Here is a 19,538-nt window from a genome sequence, read left to right as displayed (position 1 = left end):
TCAGTAGACACTGCCCGTCTGCTTCTGAAACACAGCAATCCTATCTTCGTCCTCCATTTCCAACTGTGTAGGTATGCCTGATTCACTGATTAGCTGTCCATCAAATCAGAATCTGATCTGCCTCATTGACAAACCCTGTCGTTCACAATAGGCTTTCATTAGTTTACTAAGTGCTGTATGCCTCTTAATCTTAAACTGCACCACAGAATCATCCTGCTTCACCACCTTCAAATTAATATGATTGTTGTCCTCAGTCTTGACTCCTTCTTTGGGCTTTTCGTTGGCCATGGCAAGTGCCAGTCTCCTCAGCTGCCATGTCACAAGAGGTACCAGGTCCACACAGAACAAGCACTCAAGCAGCACCAGGAGCGACCAAAGGAGGCGGCAGCAGTGGACCCAGATTTTTCTTTCTTCATGATTCAGTCTCGGTAGGGTGTGTGTTTCTAGGAATTTCCATATTTCAACAAAATTATGTTTTTGGAATATGATTGTGTCTAATACTCTTATAATTTCTTTTAATTCTGTAAAATCAGTGATGATGTTCATCTTTTTGTTTCTAGTTTCCTTTTTCTCTTTGTTTTATTAGTAAATTTGAGTAAGAGTATGTGGATTTTGTTGATCATCTCAAAGAACCAACTTTTGGTTTCAATGATTGTCTCTATAATTTTCCATTTTATTTATCATTGCTCTAATCTTTTTTATTTCTATTTATTTTGTTAAATTATTGCTTTATTTTTGATTGACATATAATTATATGTATTTGTGGAGTTCAGTGTGATGTTCTGATACATATGTACACTGTGAAGTGATCATATTAGAGCAATTAGCATATTCATCACATAAAATATTTATTTTCTTTGTGGTCACATTAAAAATCCTCTCCTAGCTATTTTAAAATACACAATACTTTATTGTTAGCTACAGTCATCCTACTATGCTATAGAACAATACAATTTGCTCTATCTAACTGTAACATTGTGTCCATTGGCTAACCTCTTCAGAGGACCTCCTGTCGCCCTCCATTCCCCAGACCTGGTAACCACTATTCTATGTCTGACTTCTACGAGATCTACATTTTTAGATTTCACATACAAGTGAGATCATGAAGTGTTTGCCGTTTGGTTCCTGGCTTATTTCAGCTAACATAATGTTCTTCAGGTTCATCCATGTTGTTGCAATAACAGGATTTCATCCTCTTTAATGGCTGAATAGTATTCCTTGATGTATATATACCAGTTTCTCATCCATTCAACTCTTGGTGGACGCTTAGGTTGATGAACAGTGTAGATGTTTCTTTGCCATACTGATTTCATTTTCTTTGGATATATATCCAGCAGTGGCACTGCTGGATCACAAAGTAGCTCTATTTTCAGTGTTTCAAAAGCTGTTAAATAATTATGCCAACAATTTTGGCAGCTTATGTGAAAAGTACATATTTCTTCAGAAATACAAATTTCAGTAAACTGACATGGAAACAAAAATATCTTTTTTTAAAAAAAAGATTTATTGGGGCCAGCGCTGTGGTGCAGCAGGTTAAAGCCCTGGCCTGAAGCACAGGCATCCCATATGTGCGCTGGTTCGAGTCCTGGCTGCTCCACTTCCGATCCAGCTCTCTGCTATGGCCTGAGATAGCAGTAGAAGATGGCCCAGGTCCTTGGGCCCCTGCACCTGTGTGGGAGACCTGGAGGAAGTTCCTGGCTCCTGGCTTTGGATCGACGCAGCTCCAGATGTTGTGGCCATCTGGGGAGTGAACCAGCAGATGGAAAACCTCTCTGTCTCTACCTTTCTCTGTAACACTTTCAAATAAATAAAATAAATCTTAAAAAATATTTATTTATGGGCTAACACTGTGACATGGCAGGTTAAGCAGCTGCCTGCAGCACTGTTATTTCATGTGGGTGCTGGGTTGAGTCCTGGCTGGTCCACTTCTGAAACACTTCCCTGCTAAAGCACCTAGGAAAGCAGTAGAAGATGGCTCAAGTGCTTGGGCCCCTGCACCCATGTGGGAGACCCAGAAGCTCTTGGCTTTGACTTCCATCTGCTGGTTCACTCTCCAAGTGGGTGCAATGGCTAGGGCTAGTCCAGACGGAAGTCAGGAGTTGGGAGTTTCATCCGGGTCTCCCAGGTGGGTAATTGGGTCATCTTCTGCTGCCTTTCCAGACACATTAGTAGGAAGCTGGATTGGAAGTGGAGCTGCAGAGACTGGACCCAGCACTCTGATATAGGATGCCAATGTTTCAAGTGGAAACAATCCATGGCACCACAATGCTGGCCTTTTCCATTTTGTTTTAAGAGACCAACATAACCCTGATACCAAAACTTAATGAATATAAGAAAAATATTTACAAAACCATAGTCCTAATTAGTATATGTTAAAAAAAAATCTTAGCTAAAGGGGAAACCTTCAAAGTTCATGGAAAATATGAAAAAATGCATGGATTTCAACATTTTTGTTCCAAAATACATTCATCTTTTAATTCCATTTTCCTAAAACCTTTCCAAGCACCTTTGTATATAGCCAGTCAAATCCAGGAAGGAAAAGCATAAATAAATTATGAATAATTTGATTTTTCTCCTTTTATGTGTCTTCTCTACTGTTGAGATTTGTACTTTTGCATGTTTTCACGATGGTTGTTTTCATCCTTTCACTTCCAATGTAGGATACCCTTAAGCATTTCTTGTAGGGTCAGTGATGATGAATTCCTTCAATTTTTGCTTGTCATGGCAAGTACTTTTCTTTCATTTCTGAAGGATAACTTTGCTGGGTACAGTATTCTCAGCAGGCATTTTTTCCCCCTTCAGTACTTCTAATGTTTCATCCTATTCTCTCTTGGCCTGTAAGGTTTCTGCTGAGAAGTCTGCCATTAATTTAATGGGGATTCCCTTATAAGTGACTTGATGCTTTTCTCTTTCTCATTTTATAATTTCTTCCTCATCTTTTTTTTTTTTTTTACAGTGTGACTATATATAATATGCCTTGGAGTGGATCTCTTTTGTTTGAATCTATTTTCAGTTCTTTGGGCTTCCTGGACAAGGATGTCTATCTTGCCAACGATTTGGAAAATTTTCTATCACTGTTCCCTTCTCTTCTTCTAAAAGACTAATAAAAAGCAAATGCTTGCTCACTTAATGGTGTCCCCAAAATATTAAAGGCTTTCTTAGTTCCTCTCATTTTTTGTTTTACTAGTTTATTTCAAAAGACTTAATTTCAAGTTCAGAAACTCTGCAGGGGTTGTGGGATGGCACTGCTAGTTTCATGTAGCTCCTTAGGCAGGTTGGGTACACTGGCGGCTCTGGGTGTGACTTACCTCATTGTGAGGGTGAAGCACACATCAGTTTCTGCACGTTCGATGAGGACGCAGCCACCTTTGTGGGCCCAGGTGGCTGTGTCCAATAGCAGGGTGGGATGTTTGTTAGCATTTGAGGGCACACAGATAACTCCGCTCCCTCTCCCCTTCCATTCACATCAAGATTCATTTTCAATTATCTTTATATACAGAAGATCAATTTAGTATATATTAAGTAAAGATTTCAACAGAGTTACACAGAGGAAGATAAAGGTGTTCCATCTGCTGGCTCACTCCTCAAATGGCTGCAAAGGCCAGAGCTGGGTTGATCTGAAGCCAGGAGCTTCTTCCAGGTCTCCCATATAGGGTCCAAAACCTGGCCTGCCCTTACTGCTTTTGCAAGCCATTAGCATGGAGCTGGATCGGAAGTGGAGCAGCTGGAGCTCAAACTGGTGCCCATATAGGATGCTGGCACTGCAAGCAATGGTTTCATCCACTACACCATGGTGCCAGCCCTACAATTTTGTTCTTATTGGTTTATCAGGCGCCACTGGGGCTCACTCTTGTGCTGCCTGATGATTTTTCTTACATCCCAATGTTGGGGATGGGACTTTTGGGCCTGCTGGAACAAAGATACTTCCCTGCCTGATTGCTTCTATCAGTAAGATTTCCCCTGCCTGTAGACATGGAGAAGGCTTCCTGGGATGAGTGCTTGTTGTGGCAGGACCTCTTTTGCTGATGTCTCCTGACTGCCCCACATCCCTGTGTAGGGGAGGGCAGAGAAGAAAAACTCTTCACCTGTGTGCTATAGTGTTAGTGGAGAGTGGGGGCGCTCTTAATCAATTCCTCTTGCTGATGTTGCCAGGCTCACTTGGGGGAGTAATGAGCCTACCTGATCTTCCTTCTTAGATTAAGGATCAGGAAATGGCCAGCTTGGATTTCTTCCTGTGTTTGGTGAAGGGACATGCAACACTTTGCTGCTCTCAAACCATTTCTCCTTCTTACTACCTTTCAGAGCTCTCCTTTGGTTGGTTTTCTTATGTTGTTTCCAGGGTTTTGATTTGCATTTCTCTGATTGCTAGTGATCTTGAACATTTTTTGATGTGTCTGTTGGCCATTTGGATTTCCTCTTTTGAAAAATGTCTATTGATGTCCTCAGCCCATCTCTTAAGTGGGTTGTTTGTTTTGTTGTTGTGGGTTTTCTTGATTTCTTTGTAGATTCTGGTTATCAACCCTTTATCTGTAGTATAGTTTGCAAATATTTTTTCCCATTCTGTCGGTTCCCTCTTCACTTTCCTGACTGTTTCTTTTGAAGTACAGAAACTTTTCAATTTGATGCAATCCCAAATGTTAATTTTGGTTTTCACTGCCTGTGCCTCTGGGGTCTTTTCCAAGAAGTCTTTGCCTGTATCTATATCTTGCAGGGTTTCTCCAATGCTCTCTAATAATTTGATGGTTTCGGGTCATAGATTTAAGTCTTTAATCCATGTTGAGTGAATTTTTGTGTAAGGTGAAAGATAGGGGTCTTGCTTCATGCTTCTGCACGTGGAAATCCAATTTTCCCAGCACCATTTATTGAATAGTCTGTCCTTATTCCAGGGATTAGTTTTGGATCCTTGATCAAATATAAGTTGGCTGTAGATGGGTTTTGTTCCTTAACCCAATCAGCCAATTGGTGTCTTTTAACTGGACAGTTCAGGCCATTAACATTCAATGTGACTATTGAGAAGGAGTAACTTTGGCCTGTCATTTGCCAAAGATATTTTTTAATATATGGTTTGAGACTCCTGTGATCTTTTGCTGTGAGGTTTCCTTCCTTTACCTTCTTTCATATTGGTGACCGTGTTTCTGTGTTTCTGTGTGTAACACATCTTTAAGCATCTTTTGCAGGGCAGGATGAGTGGCCACAAATTCTTTCAATTTCTGTTTGCTGTGAAAGGTCTTTATTTCACCTTCATTCACAAATGAGAGCTTTGCAGGATATAATATTCTGGGCTGGCAGTTTTTCTCTCTTAGTACCTGGGCTATATCTCGCCATTCTCTCCTAGCTTGTAGGGTTTCTGATGAGAAGTCAGCTGTGAGTCTAATTGGAGATCCTCTGAGAGTAATCTGGCATTTCTCTCTTGCACATTTTAGGATCTTTTCTTTGTTTCACTGTGGTGAGTTTAATTACGATGTGTCGTGGTGAGGATCTCTTTTGGTCATGTTTATTAGGGGTTCTATGAGCTTCCTGTACTAAGATGCCTCTGTCCTTCTCCAAACCTGGGAAATTTTCTGCTAGTATCTCACTAAAAAGGATTTCTAATCCTTTCTCCCTCTCCATGCTTTCAGGAACTCCTAGAACCTGAATGTTGGGTTTTTTAATAGTATCCTGTAGATTCCTGATAGTATTTTTTAGATTTCTGATTTCTTCTTTTCTTTGATTTGACTGTTTCCTTTCCTGTTCTCTGTCTTCTAAGTCTGATATTCTCTCTTCTGCTTCACCCATTCTGTTTTTAAGGCTCTCTAATGTATTTGTCATTTGATCTATTGAGTTCTTCATTTCATTATGGTTTCTTGTCATTATCACAGTTTCATGTTCTACTAGTTGTTTCATTTCATTTTGATTTCTCCTTAATATTTCATTTTCACGAGAGAGATTTTCTATCTTGTCCATTAAGGATTTCTGTAGTTCAAGAATTTGTTTTTGAGAACTTCTTAATGTTCTTATCAATTTTTTGAGATCCGCTTCTTGCATTTCCTCTATCTCTTCATCTTCATAATCTTGTATTGGGGTGTCTTGTTCATTTGGGGGCATCATAGTGTCTTCCTTGCTCTTGTTACCTTGGTTTCTACGTTTGTTGTTTGGCATGTTGGAGATTTTTTTTTTTTTTGTGCTATGGTGTTTTTTTCTCGTTATACTATGCCTCTAAGTGGGCTGTCTGCTTTAATGGATCCTTAGAGGCTGTGATGGGTTTGGCCAGAGAACTCTGCTTGATTCTTCAGGTTTAAGGCTGTGTAAAAAGTGACTCACCCAGATTGTACTCTCCCTTGCTCCTTGCTGGATTTTTTTTTTTTTTTACTCACTTGGGAAGTAATTCCGAATGGTTGAGTGGAATTGAGGGTAGTTGAAATCTGGCCTCTGTGAGTTTTCGTTTGATCTACCCCTGGGACCACACAAAGAGTTTATGCAGCCCTCAATGTGTTCTCAAGTTTCGCCATGGTCCCAAAGTTACTGAGTTTGTGTACTCTTGCCGCTTTAGATATGTAAAATGGCGCCTGCTCTTTGTTTTGCTCAGCTTTGTTAGGTGAGTGGAGAGAGAGGCTAGTGTCTGTGCTGGTTTCCCTGATTTATTCGTGATCTTTGCCCAATGGGGCCTCAGGCCTCTGCCTTTCCCCACCAATGTCTCGGGTTTCTGAGGTTTTTGTCTTACCTCCTGTTCCCGCACCGGTGAGATTCTGCGGCAGGGCTCCCGTGGGTTTCCACGCGGTGGGCTCCCTGTAGGTCCTCTGTGTCACAGCCACTAGATCTGGAAGTGTTTCCTCTGCAGTTTTTTTCTTGAGTCTTTTCCTGAGGCTACAGTAATTCCACTTTTATGAAACTATATTTTCCCAGACTATCGGTGCACGTCCTCACTATCCGCCATCTTGGCTCCGCCCCAACACAGTGATGTATTATAATAAAAATTGAGACAGATTATTTGAAATGGAAAGGTGTTCAAAATTGACTGAGACATTATATAGGAATGTATTGTGGGACCCTATTTTTGTTTTCTATGTGTGCATATAAATTTATCTCTGCCTGGAGGAATTAAGATGGCTTTTTCTGTCTTGTTTTCTATATTTTAAAAGCACTCTATACTGAACAAAGATTTATTGGCCAGTTATAAAAGTCATAGTCTAACCCATTATATTGTAACCTGATTGTGTAGACAATGTGTTAACCCCATATTCTTATAAGCCCCAGTCTGAATACAGACTGTTCTCTCAGCTCTTAGCTCTTTCCTGAGCTGCCTGCCTGGCCTGTCAGGTGTATTCTTTCCATCAAACCATGTAAGCTTGCTTTCCCCAGTCTAAATGACCTGGCATTTGCTCTCAGATACTGTCTGGAGAGGTGCCCATGTATTCTGATGTATGCCCTACCCCATTAAACCTTGTAACCTTGCTTACCAATGGGAAAAAAAAGAATAGGAAGGAAGAATAATGGGATAGTGGAAAAAGGAAGCACAGTAATAAAAATGTTAGTTTTATTAGTAGCATTAGAGCTGAAAGTAGAAGGCAAAGCAATGTTTTTTTTTTTTATGTGCCAGGCACCTTTTCAGGTAGTTCTTTATATTGCTAGCTCAGTTTATGTGTACAATCACTCTGTGTGTAGGTACAATTAATACAATAAAATTTATTTGGGCCGGCACCACAGCTCAATGGGCTAATCCTCCGCCTGCAGCACTGGCACACTGGGTTCTAGTCCCAGTCAGGGCGCTGGATTCTGTCCCAGTTGCCCCTCTTCCAGGCCAGCTCTCTGCTGTGGCCCAGGAGTGCAGTGGAGGATGGCCCAGGTCCTTGGGCCCTGCACTCGCATGGGAGTCCAGGAGAAGCACCTGGCTCCTGCCTTTGGCTCAGCGCCATGTGCTGGCCACAGTGCGCCAGCCACGGCGACCATTGGAGGGTGAACCAACGGCAAAAGGAAGACCTTTCTCTCTGTCTCTCTCTCTCACTGTCCACTCTGCCTGTCAAAAAATAAAAAGATTTATTTGAAAGGCAGAATTGGGAGGGGGATTGAGGATCTTCCATCTGCTGGTCCACTCCCCAAATGGCTGCAACAGCTGGAGCTGAGCCAATCCAAAGCCAGGACCCAGACGCTTTCTCTGGGTCCCCTGCATGGGTGCAGAGGCCCAGGCACTTGTGTCATCCTCAGCTGCTTTCCTAGGCACATCAGCAGGGAGCTGGATGGGAAGTGGAGCACCTGGAACTCCAACCGGTGTCCATATGGGAGGCTGGTGCCACATGTGGCAACTTTACCTTCTACACCAAGATGCTGGCCCCAGTTAATTCTATTTTTAATAAGTGAGGCCTCCGAGGCTCAGAGAGGGGAACTGACTTGCCCAATACCATCCAGCTAGTAAATGGCAAAGTCAGGACTAGAAACTAGGTCTGTGTTCCATCTACTGGAGGCCCTGGTATTTGACTCCCAGAGATGGAGACTCTGTTGTGGGGTCTTTTTGTTTCTTCTTTAAAAAAATCGTATTATTTGAAAGTCAGAGAGACAGACATTTCCCATTCATTGCATGACTCCCCCAAAAAGCTGGGGCTGGGTCATGCCAAAGCCAGGAGCCCAGAACTCAATCCAGATTTCCCACATTGGTGATAAGGACTGAAGTACTTCAGCTATCACCTACTTCTTCCCAGGGTGCGTATTAACAGGGAGCTGGAATTGGAAGCAGGGCTGGGACATGAACCCAGCCACTCTGATATGAGATGTAGGCACTACAAGTAGCATCTTAACTTCTGTACCAAATGCCCACGTGGGGCCCCTTTCCAGGTCTGGAGTAAATAGCCCCAGAGTCCACGAGGCTCTATGTCTAGGAATTCTTGCTGGGCACGGGGCAAAATTTGGGATTCTGGTGGGGGGTAAAGAACCTTGTCCCTGAACAGATCTGTCCCCAATGTGAACAAACTGTTAGTCTGTCAGCACACTTTTGTGAGTTAAGTTAGTGTCAGTCTTGTCTTCACAGCTGGTCACAAACCGATGTGCTTCATAGCATTGTTCAGACAGGTGACCTCTTTCATACCTGTCTTGTCTTATTTTCACATCAGCAGGAATATTTTAACCTATCTGCAGATTCTCTTTGTAAGGTGGTCCATCTATTGAGGTTAAATTGGGATACAATTTTTTGGGAGCGTGCCATCCTTGGTCCTATTTGTAGCTAATACAAAGCAACCTCATAGACGTAAGATTGAAAGTTTTTAATTTTAATAAAAGAAAATTGTATCAACCAACCAAACATTTTTAAACTGGAACACAACTGCAGAAGGGAGACAACGTACTCTGTGGTACTGGACAAAACAACCGGCAGTGAATCTCGACTGGATTATACATCCATACCCCAGTGATGTAACAGGCTCAAGATACACAACAGGAAGTTTAAAGTCAATCATTCACACAGCTGTACCTTGGCAAATTCATACTTGAGATGCTGTGACAGTGTAATTCTGTAAACCTGGGGCTACAGTTAGACTCTCAAAGAACCTACACACTTTGGATTCTGAATTATACATCGGTTGTGGCTAACACTGACACAGTGCAGTTAACATTGGTCATAAATTTGTTTCTTACATCTAATAAAGCTGCATGAGCAATACACCCCAAGGAAAAGGCCAATTGCTTTGCTTTGCTTTGCTTTATATCTCTGGAGTGGCATTTCCTAAACTACTGATGGCACTTAGCTGGACAATATCAAAGTTAGATGTTTAGCACTAAAAGAGATTTTCATTCTTGGACAAATTCTTTTCATCTGAAATGCTCAAATGACATATGAGACCAGACAGTAAACACACACATACACACACACACACATATATATATATATACACACACACACAAATAGTCTTACTATGAGTTACATTCTGAAAGGACTGAGCTTGGTAGCTGTTCCTAAGCTGAGGCACTGTTACAACTGGAATACAGAACATGCTCTGTTTTAGAATTAGGATATGTGCTCTACATCCCCACTGATATTCACAAAATACAGAAACCACGCTGTCTGAAAATATGAGTGAGGTTAAGAATCATATATATTTTATAAGAGCTAGTGTGACCAACTGCATGTGAGGTGTAACCAGGGACATGGGTCTTTGAAGAGTGATCATTTAGTGACTTTGGTGAACATATTCTCACCTGACAGGTGAGGAGTCCAATGAGGATACTTCAGCTACAGAAGCAAAGATGGGACTCAGGACTTACTTATTTTAGGAACATAGTAAGGGAACAAAATACCACCTACCATCCTGACTCTCTAAAAGAGAAAACCCAGGACCATATATATACCCCAGCAGAGAAATGTGTTCACAAAGGAAATACACAACTCATGAGATTCTCAAGGAAAGAGTTTCTATCAGTATAAAAGCTAAGCTTAAAAAATATTATTCACATTACTGAATGGAAAAGAAAATTTGTTTTAGTCCTTAGTGTGAACAATTTAATCTCAAGGAGCACAGGAAAGCATAAATAACTGGAATGCTAGTCATCATGAACGGGTAGATATTCTTTTTGTTTAACTGGCCAGGTATATTTTTGTATTACTCTCTATCCTCCTCCTCTCCCTTCACCTTCTCAAAAACTTGCATTCTGTGAGAGCTGACGTAGGGCCCTCTAAAGAGTCCAAGCACAAAGCTATGAAAATGTTTGAAAGGCAACAAAGCTTTGTAAGAGAAAGAAGCTTTTAGGTCACATCCAAAGCTTCAGAAAACATGAACAAGAGATAGGCCACCAGATAACATGGAAGCCACTAGTTCACACATGCCAACTTCTTAATGTGTTTTGCCAGCCACTGCAAAATATATCAGCCTAAATTAGACAGTTCCTTTCAAAACACACTTGTCTTTTTTTGAAGCCAAGTCACAAATCACAGAGAAAGTTAACATATTTTTACTTGCATTAATATCTAGAAGAGACATGGGCTGCCATGATTGGTGAATACAGCCATACTTCCTATTAAGGGGAAGGCACAGCCAGGGAATCAGAGAAGACATGTTCCGTAGGACTTCAAAAGTATTTTTTTTTGCCTTAGAAAAGCTTCTATGATGCCATCAAATGTTTCGAAAACAGAATGCCTTTGAAAGAACAATATACAAGAGTTTTTTATGACCCCAAATCTTTCCTCTTGGGTTCAGTGTCACTTGACAGGCCAGCCATTTACTCACATTATCAAAAAAAAAAAAAAAAGCTCCATAGGAAAAAATTCAAAGCTTAAGCCATGTTTATATCAAAAGTCAGGTCTAGATTTGGCACTTGAAAGATTTGCTTGGGATCTTACCAGTCTGTATCGTACATAGAATTCTGGGAGAGGTCTGAGGGTTGGGGAAAGATTTGGTATAAATATCACTAAATCATACACATCGGGAATTAAAGGAAAAAGTGAGACTAGGCTTTCTAGGTTTAAACCAATGTGAAATATAGTAAATCTCTTTTGAGGTATTTTTCTTAAAGGTAACTTACATTTCCCTAATGCAACTGTTTGAAAAAAAAAAAGGCCACTGTATAAAATACTCACATACAAAGATTTGCCAGTGGTATATCAAAGCTTAATAGCATCAAGAAAAGGTATTTGTTTTTAGTGAAAGCCAGTAAGTAACAAAGATCTGACATGTGTATCCTTAGTTATTAAATTTTTCTTTCTGCTAAATTCAGGCCAAGCTTAAATATTTATAGATTTTGTTTGAAAAGCACCTCTTAAGATCTGGATTCCTTTCGGCTTGAAGTGTTCTGGGGAAGGTCTCACTTCCAGTGAAGTGTGAGGTGTGTGAGACAAAACGTGATCCATACATGTTGGCAGGCCATGACAACTGACTTTGTGGTAATCAAATACAATTTCTTTCTTTTTTTTTTGACAGGCACAGTTAGACAGTGAGGGGGGGGGAAGGTCTTCCTTTCCATTGGTTCACCCCCCAAATGGCCGCTACGGTTGGCACGCTGTGCCGATCTAAAGCCAGGAGCCCGGTGCTTCCTCCTGGTTTCCCATGTGGGTGCAGGGCCCAAGCACTTGGGCCATCCTCCACTGCCTTCCTGGGCCACAGCAGAGAGCTGGACTTGAAGAGAAGCAACCGGGACAGAATCTGGTGGCCCAACCGGGACTAGAACCTGGGGTGCTGGAACCGCAGGCAGAGGATTAGCCAAGTGAGCCGCGGCGCCAGACTCAAACACAATTTCTGAGGTGACTTTCCAAGGATATATTTGTCTAATTCATGTACCACAAGGTTTAGATTCTCCCTCTGTTAGTTCTAGATTATTTCAAATTTTCTCTCTAAAAAGACTGTTAACTGTTACTTAAGTTTGTTATTTAGGATTGCTTTACTACTGTGATAAACTTGTCATTCCATGAACTAAAAAATAATTAATGAATTTTTAAAAAGGTGTCCATGTAGAGTCTTAGCATGGCCACAAGCATAGAACAGGGTCTGCCTCACCCTTAGAAAAGATAATAAGCAGTGACCCTAGACCTGTGAAACTTGTGTAGCAAACAGGCAGAGGTCATGTCAGTGGATGAGACAGTGGCAGGTGGTTAAATGCCTTCCTATTTAAATGGGACAGTCATATGAGAATGGAATTTCTGCTTGGATAATTGGGAGGGTAGGACAGTGGGGGAAGGGGTCACATTTCTTTCACAGCCTACGTGCTATAAGACAGTATGAAATGAAAGCCATTAATAGATCATCTTTTCTAGTACTCCTGGAAATATTCCCTTGGGAGTCTCTATTGCTGGGCTCTTGATTATAGATAGTTACTGAGTTTTTTCTAGTACATTAATATTTGGATTCCTATGAACCTTTTTCTTTTGTCAGCTTTTTAAATCCAGTTGTTAAACAAGGAGGTGTTTGGTGTTGAGAATAAATACAGGGTTTTCAAAAGGCTTTCCTTAGTTCTATGTATGGTATTCATAAACAATAAAGGGATATGTTGGGGAATAAAAAATAAAAGACCAAACGAGTTGATATCAGAGAATTTGAGGCTAAAACCATTCTATGGCCTTAGATACTCAACAAAATAAGCATTTTAAAACTTTTTGATTTTGCCTTTGCAGTTTAGAATTTTATTGAAAAGATCTTCTTTTACTATTGATTTTGTTTCAGATCTAAGAAATAAAGTTGGATACCATGTACTACCCTTGTACAGGTCTTTTAGAAATAAATGAGACTCTTAAAACTATTTTTTCATAGGATTTGCAAAATCTACTATTTCTTCCCATTTTTCTTTCTCCCCAGAAAAAAACCTCAGCACATGATCTGGAGTATCATGCTAGTTAATGGAATGCAAAATACAAATTCAGATATGAGAGGAAAGCCCTGGGTGTAAAGTAAGATCCAAAATAGGCTCATTTGTGACAGGCTGGTACTGTAGCTCTTTCTCACAACTTATTTCACAAAACCTCTAGACCCAAACAATGTGCATAAACCCCAATATTTTTTTCCCAAAGGAAGAAGTCACATGAGAACTGGCAACATCTGATGATATAAGTTATATAAGCCAGGGAACTATCTATAGAAAGAAGAGGAATGAAAAGATACAATAGAAAACCATCTTAATGCTTTAAAAATTATAGGATCCTGGCAGCTGTAAAGAAGCAGCAGGTAGAAAAACGGCTCCTATTTACATATGAAAAAGGACAACCAAAATGATTTAGAGTTCTTCTCAAGAAGAAGGTTATTTTGGGTCCACAGTTTAGCTAGGGACAAGGAATGGAGTTATCCTGGCCCTCTTCTACATTTAAACACTTAAATTAAAAGGCACCTCTTTCTTTTTGAGAAAAATATCGAATGAAGTGATTCTTTAGATTTAGATTTGTGTGTTCACAACTGGATGTGACAGTGATTTTTGAGCTTAAACCAGACAGAGAATTTGGAATAGACATCTTGGGTGAGGACCTGGATTATGTTGGCATTTGAGTTCTAGAAATGCTGACAATATGTACAGCGTGACCCAAACTGTCTGAGGCCTACCCTACCTTCAGCCTGTGATAGTAGCAAAACCATGAATAACTATTCAATAGGTAAGATGTGTATCAATCTGAAGGTGAAATATCTGGTGTTTAAACAACATTTGCTTTTCCCCCAAGAGTATGTGGAGTGGTTGTAACAATGGGCTTTTTTTCAAAAGTATATATTAGCACAAGGTGACAAATGTATTTTTAAAAGTAGTGCTCATTGTGACTAAAAATTGACAAATTTCATGTGATATCTACATATGTAAAACTACAGATCTTCATAAAAAGACCTAAGTGGGGGGCCTATTTCACAAAAGTTCAGATGAGCAAACAGAACATGTCTCAGAACATGTTACTGACATTTTCAGTTAATTCTTGAACTGATGCTGAGAATGCTATTAATCAATGTTATTAAATCAGACCGCATTAATTTGGAAATGATCACTTTAGACTGTAGTAGATTGCAGTTTAACTATGGGCTAAAAGGTGATAAAAAAAGGTGATTGGCTGAGTATTATAACAAGACCTAGATGTGTGAGGGCTGGGGAAAGCAAGTGTTGTAACTTAAGCAAACTTTCCTTATTTGTTCTAAACCACCAAACACCTATGCATTCATTCTAACAATTAAGGACCATTTGATTTATGTCTCAGGCAACTGTTGAGGTCTCTATGGGCAATAACATTAGCTAACATCTCATGACTAAGCATATCTTAAGGTAAATTTTTCTTTTAAAATATTCTGCATTCATAGTTCCCTGCTGCATATCATCTCTCCATCAACTTCAATAGGGTAGTAATTTTCCTCTGTCACAATATTTCTACTTCACTTTCAGGCTACAGAAATGAAGACAGAAAATTAGGGATGTTGATCATTAAGGAAAATGGATGGGGGATCCCACCTCATAAGCATCTCAGCTGAAAGGAAACATATCTAAAATTAAACCCTATAACATATTCTTTTTCTTGCTTACAATTCTAGAGGGTTTAACGTGCGTTTATTGGTTGCCTAATCAGTAACTGGCTTAAATCCCCTTCCAGACTCTTAAGTCAGGAGGAGGGGTGCCCTGGACCCAACCATTTAAACAAACTGGAAAAGTAATATAGCCCTCTTTGGGACAAAGATCATGTGGCTGCTGCAGGTGCACGTACCATGGAAGCAGCTGAATAGCTAGCTCACTGTTGCTTGTCGCAGTCTGCCGCCTTCTTGCTGGCCTTGGAGATACTTGTGTCTTTAGAGATGCCTGTATCTTCCAAAATGCCCACATCTCTGGAGATGAAGGTGACTTCAGAGATGTCCATGTCTCCAGAGAAGCCCCTGGCCTCAGAGATGCCCATGTCTCCAGAGCAGCCCATGGCTCCAGGGAGGCCCACATCCCCAGAGATATTTAGGGACCCAAGGCTGTCCACAACCCTACAACAACCATGGTGGATGGCACCACACTGGCTTTTTACTTGATCCACCTGAGCTCGGAGACATCCTTCCCTGGACAGGGTGCCGCTCTTCATCAAGGTATTCAGGTCTCCATCAATACCCATAAAGCCAAGAGGATTGGTAAAAGAACTTTCCAGCTGCTGGGATAATAACTTTCCATAGTGAGTACATGTACAGCCTTCTTCTGGTGGCTCATCATGGCCTTTCAGTTTCTGTCTCAGGAGCAAGGGATAGTTTAAAATAATTAGTAACAGGAGAAAAATTAGATAAATATCACACTGATCTGTAAAGATCCTGTTTCTGTCATATGGTACCAAATCACCTTTTCACCCCTTCTACAACATCTTTTCATTATTATTTGCCATAGTGTTTTAAAATATCTACCATTAAAGAACCTCAAAGGTCTTATATCTATATAAGTTTTCTTTTTCTTTTCTTAAGGATTTATTTATTTGAAAGATAGAGAGAGAGAGAGAGAGGTCTTCCATCTGCTGGTTCAGTCTCCAAATGGCCACAACAACTGGAGCTGAGCCGATCCGAAGCCAGGAGCTTTTTATGGGTCTCGCATGTGGGTTCAGGATCCCAAGGACTTGGGCCATCCTCCACTGCTTTCCCAGGCACATTAGCAGGGAGCTGGGTCAGAAGTGGGGCATCCAGGACTCAAACTCGCGCCAATATAGGATGCTGGTACTACAGACTGGGGCTTTAACCTGTTGTGCCACAATGCCAGGCCAAGGGTATCTTTTCTTATAAAATGCAGTTTTATTACTGTGTGGTGAAATGAGAAGGCCATGCCAAGGTGGCCGCTGGCAAGTGAGCGTCAGTTACTCAGGAATGGCTTTGAAACCCACCTGACAACAGAGCCTGCCTGGCAACAGGCTGTGATTGGATGGCTTTGAATCCCACCTGGCAATGGAGCCTGTCTGGCAACAGGCTGTGATTGGCTGGGGCATAGACCACCCCTTGACCGGATTGGCTGGTCTTGGCTATATAAGATGTTGTACCAACTGAAATAAACGAGTCTGCGGGCTGCTTGCCTCAAGCCCACTTTCACCTGACTCCCAGGGTCTGTGTGGTGACTCCACGCCTCTTGCCCCCACCATGCTCCTCCTCTCAGAAACGAATCCACTGCAACTGGGATTGGGGAGGCAGGGAAGAGGACTACTAACATTTATGGAATACCTTTATGTGCTGGGCACTTTACATAGAGTAAGTTGTTTAATTCTTCTAAGAAACCTATTAGTTAGGCATTAGCTCTATTTTACAAATGAGGAAACAGAGGCTCACAGAAGTTAAGTGGGTCACTCAAATTCATAAATTTAGGAAGTGGAGAATTGCATCTTCTTAATGTCAAAGTCTATGACCAGCCTACTACTTCATGTTGCTGCCAATGTATAATTTTATTTTCAAGGATGACATGATGATTCACTGATACTTAACAACAGTGATTCTTTGGTGTCACAGGCCCCAGTGTAAATCTGAAGAAAATGATGGATCTTTTCCTCAGAAAAATTTATGCATTTACATATGTGTGCAAAGGCAGTACATGTACACAAACACACATGTTAAGCATAATTTAAGGAGCCCATCTGAGGCCACTTGTGAGTTCATGGACTCCAGTTAAGAGCTCCTCCTGCCTTGGTATATAGGCAAATCATTTTCATTTCCCTAGAAATCATAATATTACAGTGATTTTAATAAAAACAGTGATAATCTTTGAGTGGTACTGTATACTGTATGAGTAGTTGGTAGGGGGTATCTTTTATTAAACTTTTCATTTTGTACTTTAGCGTATTCTTAATTTTCTGACTTTTCATGTATATTGCTTTTTTAAAAATCACAAACATCAGGCTGTCTGGGTGATATTATGGGACATTTTGGTTCTTGTCTCTGCATTAAGAAAAGTTACACATACACACATATATATATACATATGTATATACATGCATATATGTCTACACACACATACTTGGATGTATATTTTAAAGGAAGTCTTTACATAGAATGATTTAGGTCTATCGGAAATGAATCTGATTCTCAAAAATCAGGCAGGTAGGGCTAGTGCTGTGGCACAGCAGGTTATTCTGCTGCTTGCAACATCGGCATTCCATATTGGAGTGCAGGTTCCTGTGCTGGCTACTGCTTGATTCAGCCCTGCTGGTGTGCCAGGGAAAGCAGAGGATGATGACACAAGTGCTTGGGCCCCTGCCACACACATGGGAGACCTGGATGAAATTTTTGGCTTCAGCCTGGCCCAGTTCCAATTATTGTGGTCATTTCAGGAGTGAACCAGCAGATGGAAAATTCCTCCTCCATCCTGCTTTTCTCTCTCTGATGCTCTGCCTTTCAAAAAAAAATCTTAAAATAAGTAAGAATCAGGCTAAGCCATTGGGTTGGGTCTGGAGTAGGGGACCTGCTTAATAGCTAAAAGAGGAAGCAGGAAGCCCTAAGTACTTGCTTCTCACTTCTGCTGCTTGTTTCCTATTATTTTAAGTCATGCTTCATTTTTCTTCATTTTTAAAATGGAACAAAGTAACTGGCTATTGCCTCCAAAAGTTTGGAATCTGATGTAATCACAAAACATTTATTTTCACAGAAAGGATATTTATTTACTTTTAGGGAGCAGAAAAAGTTATGCCTTATCTGGCCTAAAGTGGGTTAACACCCAGTTCCTAAACATCACACCCTTTCCAAGAATTCTTTTCTAAGACATATCCCTCCCCGGTTGTTCAGACTTAGTGATCCCTAAATTCCATAAGCAGCTTAGCATTTATCATTTTTTAAAAAGAAATTCTTGTTGACTTGTTTAACCTGTAATTAAAAGCAAATGTCCACAGCACAATCAATGAGCAGAGTTTATAATCTAAATGGGAAGGAGATAACAATATTCTTTTACAAAATTTTCTTAATTTGAAATATAACAATTTCATTGTCCCTATCAGTTAACTCAAGGTGGTATTCTTTTGACTGATAACAAATGCCAGTGTGATTAATTTGTCATTCCTCTTGATCCTCCTAATCATTCTACCCAGATCCCACAAGGGCACCAATCCACTTGCTTACCTAGCTGAGCACCACATTTACCACACTTTAGGAAGTAAGAAAAGGAATTATGCCTGGAACTTTATAGACATAGGACACTCAGAAGCCAAGGAGTATAACAAGTCAGCCAGGCAGACCTCTGCAAGTATCAATTCAACTACAAGAGGGCAGAGCCTACACAGAGAGGGGTAAAGATCTCTTTTGGGGACCTTTCTCCTCACCTTTTGTAGTTTGTGCACATCTTCCTCCAGTTCTGTTCTTTGTTTCTTAGATTCCAGGAGTTTCTCTGGTATACTCTGCTTGGGCTGCAGACCTTTGTCAAAACGGTTATACATGCCACACCAGAACCTTGAATAAACAAGAAATTTGTTAGTGGCTAAGTTTAGCTGAAGGAATTGATTGTCAAAGTTTTTCTTTTTTTACTTTTGCCAAGAAAATATTAGGCTGGTACATGGGAAGATCTTAAAAGCAATGTAATGTTGATGACATTAAAAAGATTGGACATACTCACCATTGAAGAGTAAAGTTTCCAGCAGAAAGATCTCTGCTAGAGGAGGCACTTTAGACTTGAGCAAACTCCAGCCTCTTTTTAAACATCAAATTAAATTCTAAATTTGAGAAAATTATAGATTCAAATATAGTTCTAACAAATAATAAAGGGAAAGGTTGGTATCAGCAAGAAGACAGAAACAGAAAGCTTTGAACTCTCTTTTCCATCCATGGACACACTGAATCAACAGCAATACAAGGATCAATTCCCTTTGTGAGAAATTCAAGACTAATTAAAGAGCTCCTGTAACCTGGGTGAGTATGAAACTACCTACAGTGAATCAAGTAGGATAAGTGGAAACACACACCCTCAACACAGTCCCAAAGGATCTGGAGAGAACCCAAAGTCCCAGCTTCCACCTGAGTACAGGAGAAATTGGACCATATATCTAATACCCCACTTCTTCAAGTGTTGAGGGACTAGCTTCTTGGCTATTTCAGAGAGCTGACAGAATATGGCATATAACAGTACCTTAGAGACTCTGAAAACAAACTGGAAATTTGAACTAGCATGTAGGCATGTACCATAGCTCCTGTCCCCAGCTCAACATG

General features: G+C 40.5%; 2 protein-coding genes across 3 annotated transcripts in view; both read right to left on the bottom strand.

Moving 5' to 3' along the window:
• LOC133753258 (small ubiquitin-related modifier 2-like) lies at positions 1 to 288 on the bottom strand. Its single transcript, XM_062183727.1, has 2 exons — positions 135 to 288; positions 1 to 77 (listed from the first exon to the last, which is right to left on the bottom strand). Exons 1-2 carry the CDS (start codon positions 286 to 288, stop codon positions 1 to 3), a joined length of 231 nt encoding a protein of 76 aa, XP_062039711.1.
• An 8,970-nt stretch (positions 289 to 9,258) lies between these two features.
• MTMR8 (myotubularin related protein 8) overlaps positions 9,259 to 19,538 on the bottom strand; it is a 125,298-nt gene continuing 115,018 nt past the window's right edge. For both annotated transcript variants that reach the window (XM_062183579.1, XM_062183580.1), the window contains exons 13-14: positions 18,659 to 18,785; positions 9,259 to 15,607 (exon numbers count right to left, since the gene is read on the bottom strand). In XM_062183579.1, the coding sequence (XP_062039563.1) occupies positions 15,137 to 15,607; positions 18,659 to 18,785 (598 nt within the window). In that variant the 3' untranslated portion in view covers positions 9,259 to 15,136. The remainder of the gene's footprint in view (positions 15,608 to 18,658; positions 18,786 to 19,538) is intronic.

Source organism: Lepus europaeus, chromosome X (assembly GCF_033115175.1).
Source record: "Lepus europaeus isolate LE1 chromosome X, mLepTim1.pri, whole genome shotgun sequence".
Classification (NCBI taxonomy): Eukaryota; Metazoa; Chordata; class Mammalia; order Lagomorpha; family Leporidae; genus Lepus; species Lepus europaeus.
The sequence above is the reverse complement of the archived record's forward strand: the minus strand, read 5'-3'. Positions and strand labels throughout refer to the sequence as shown.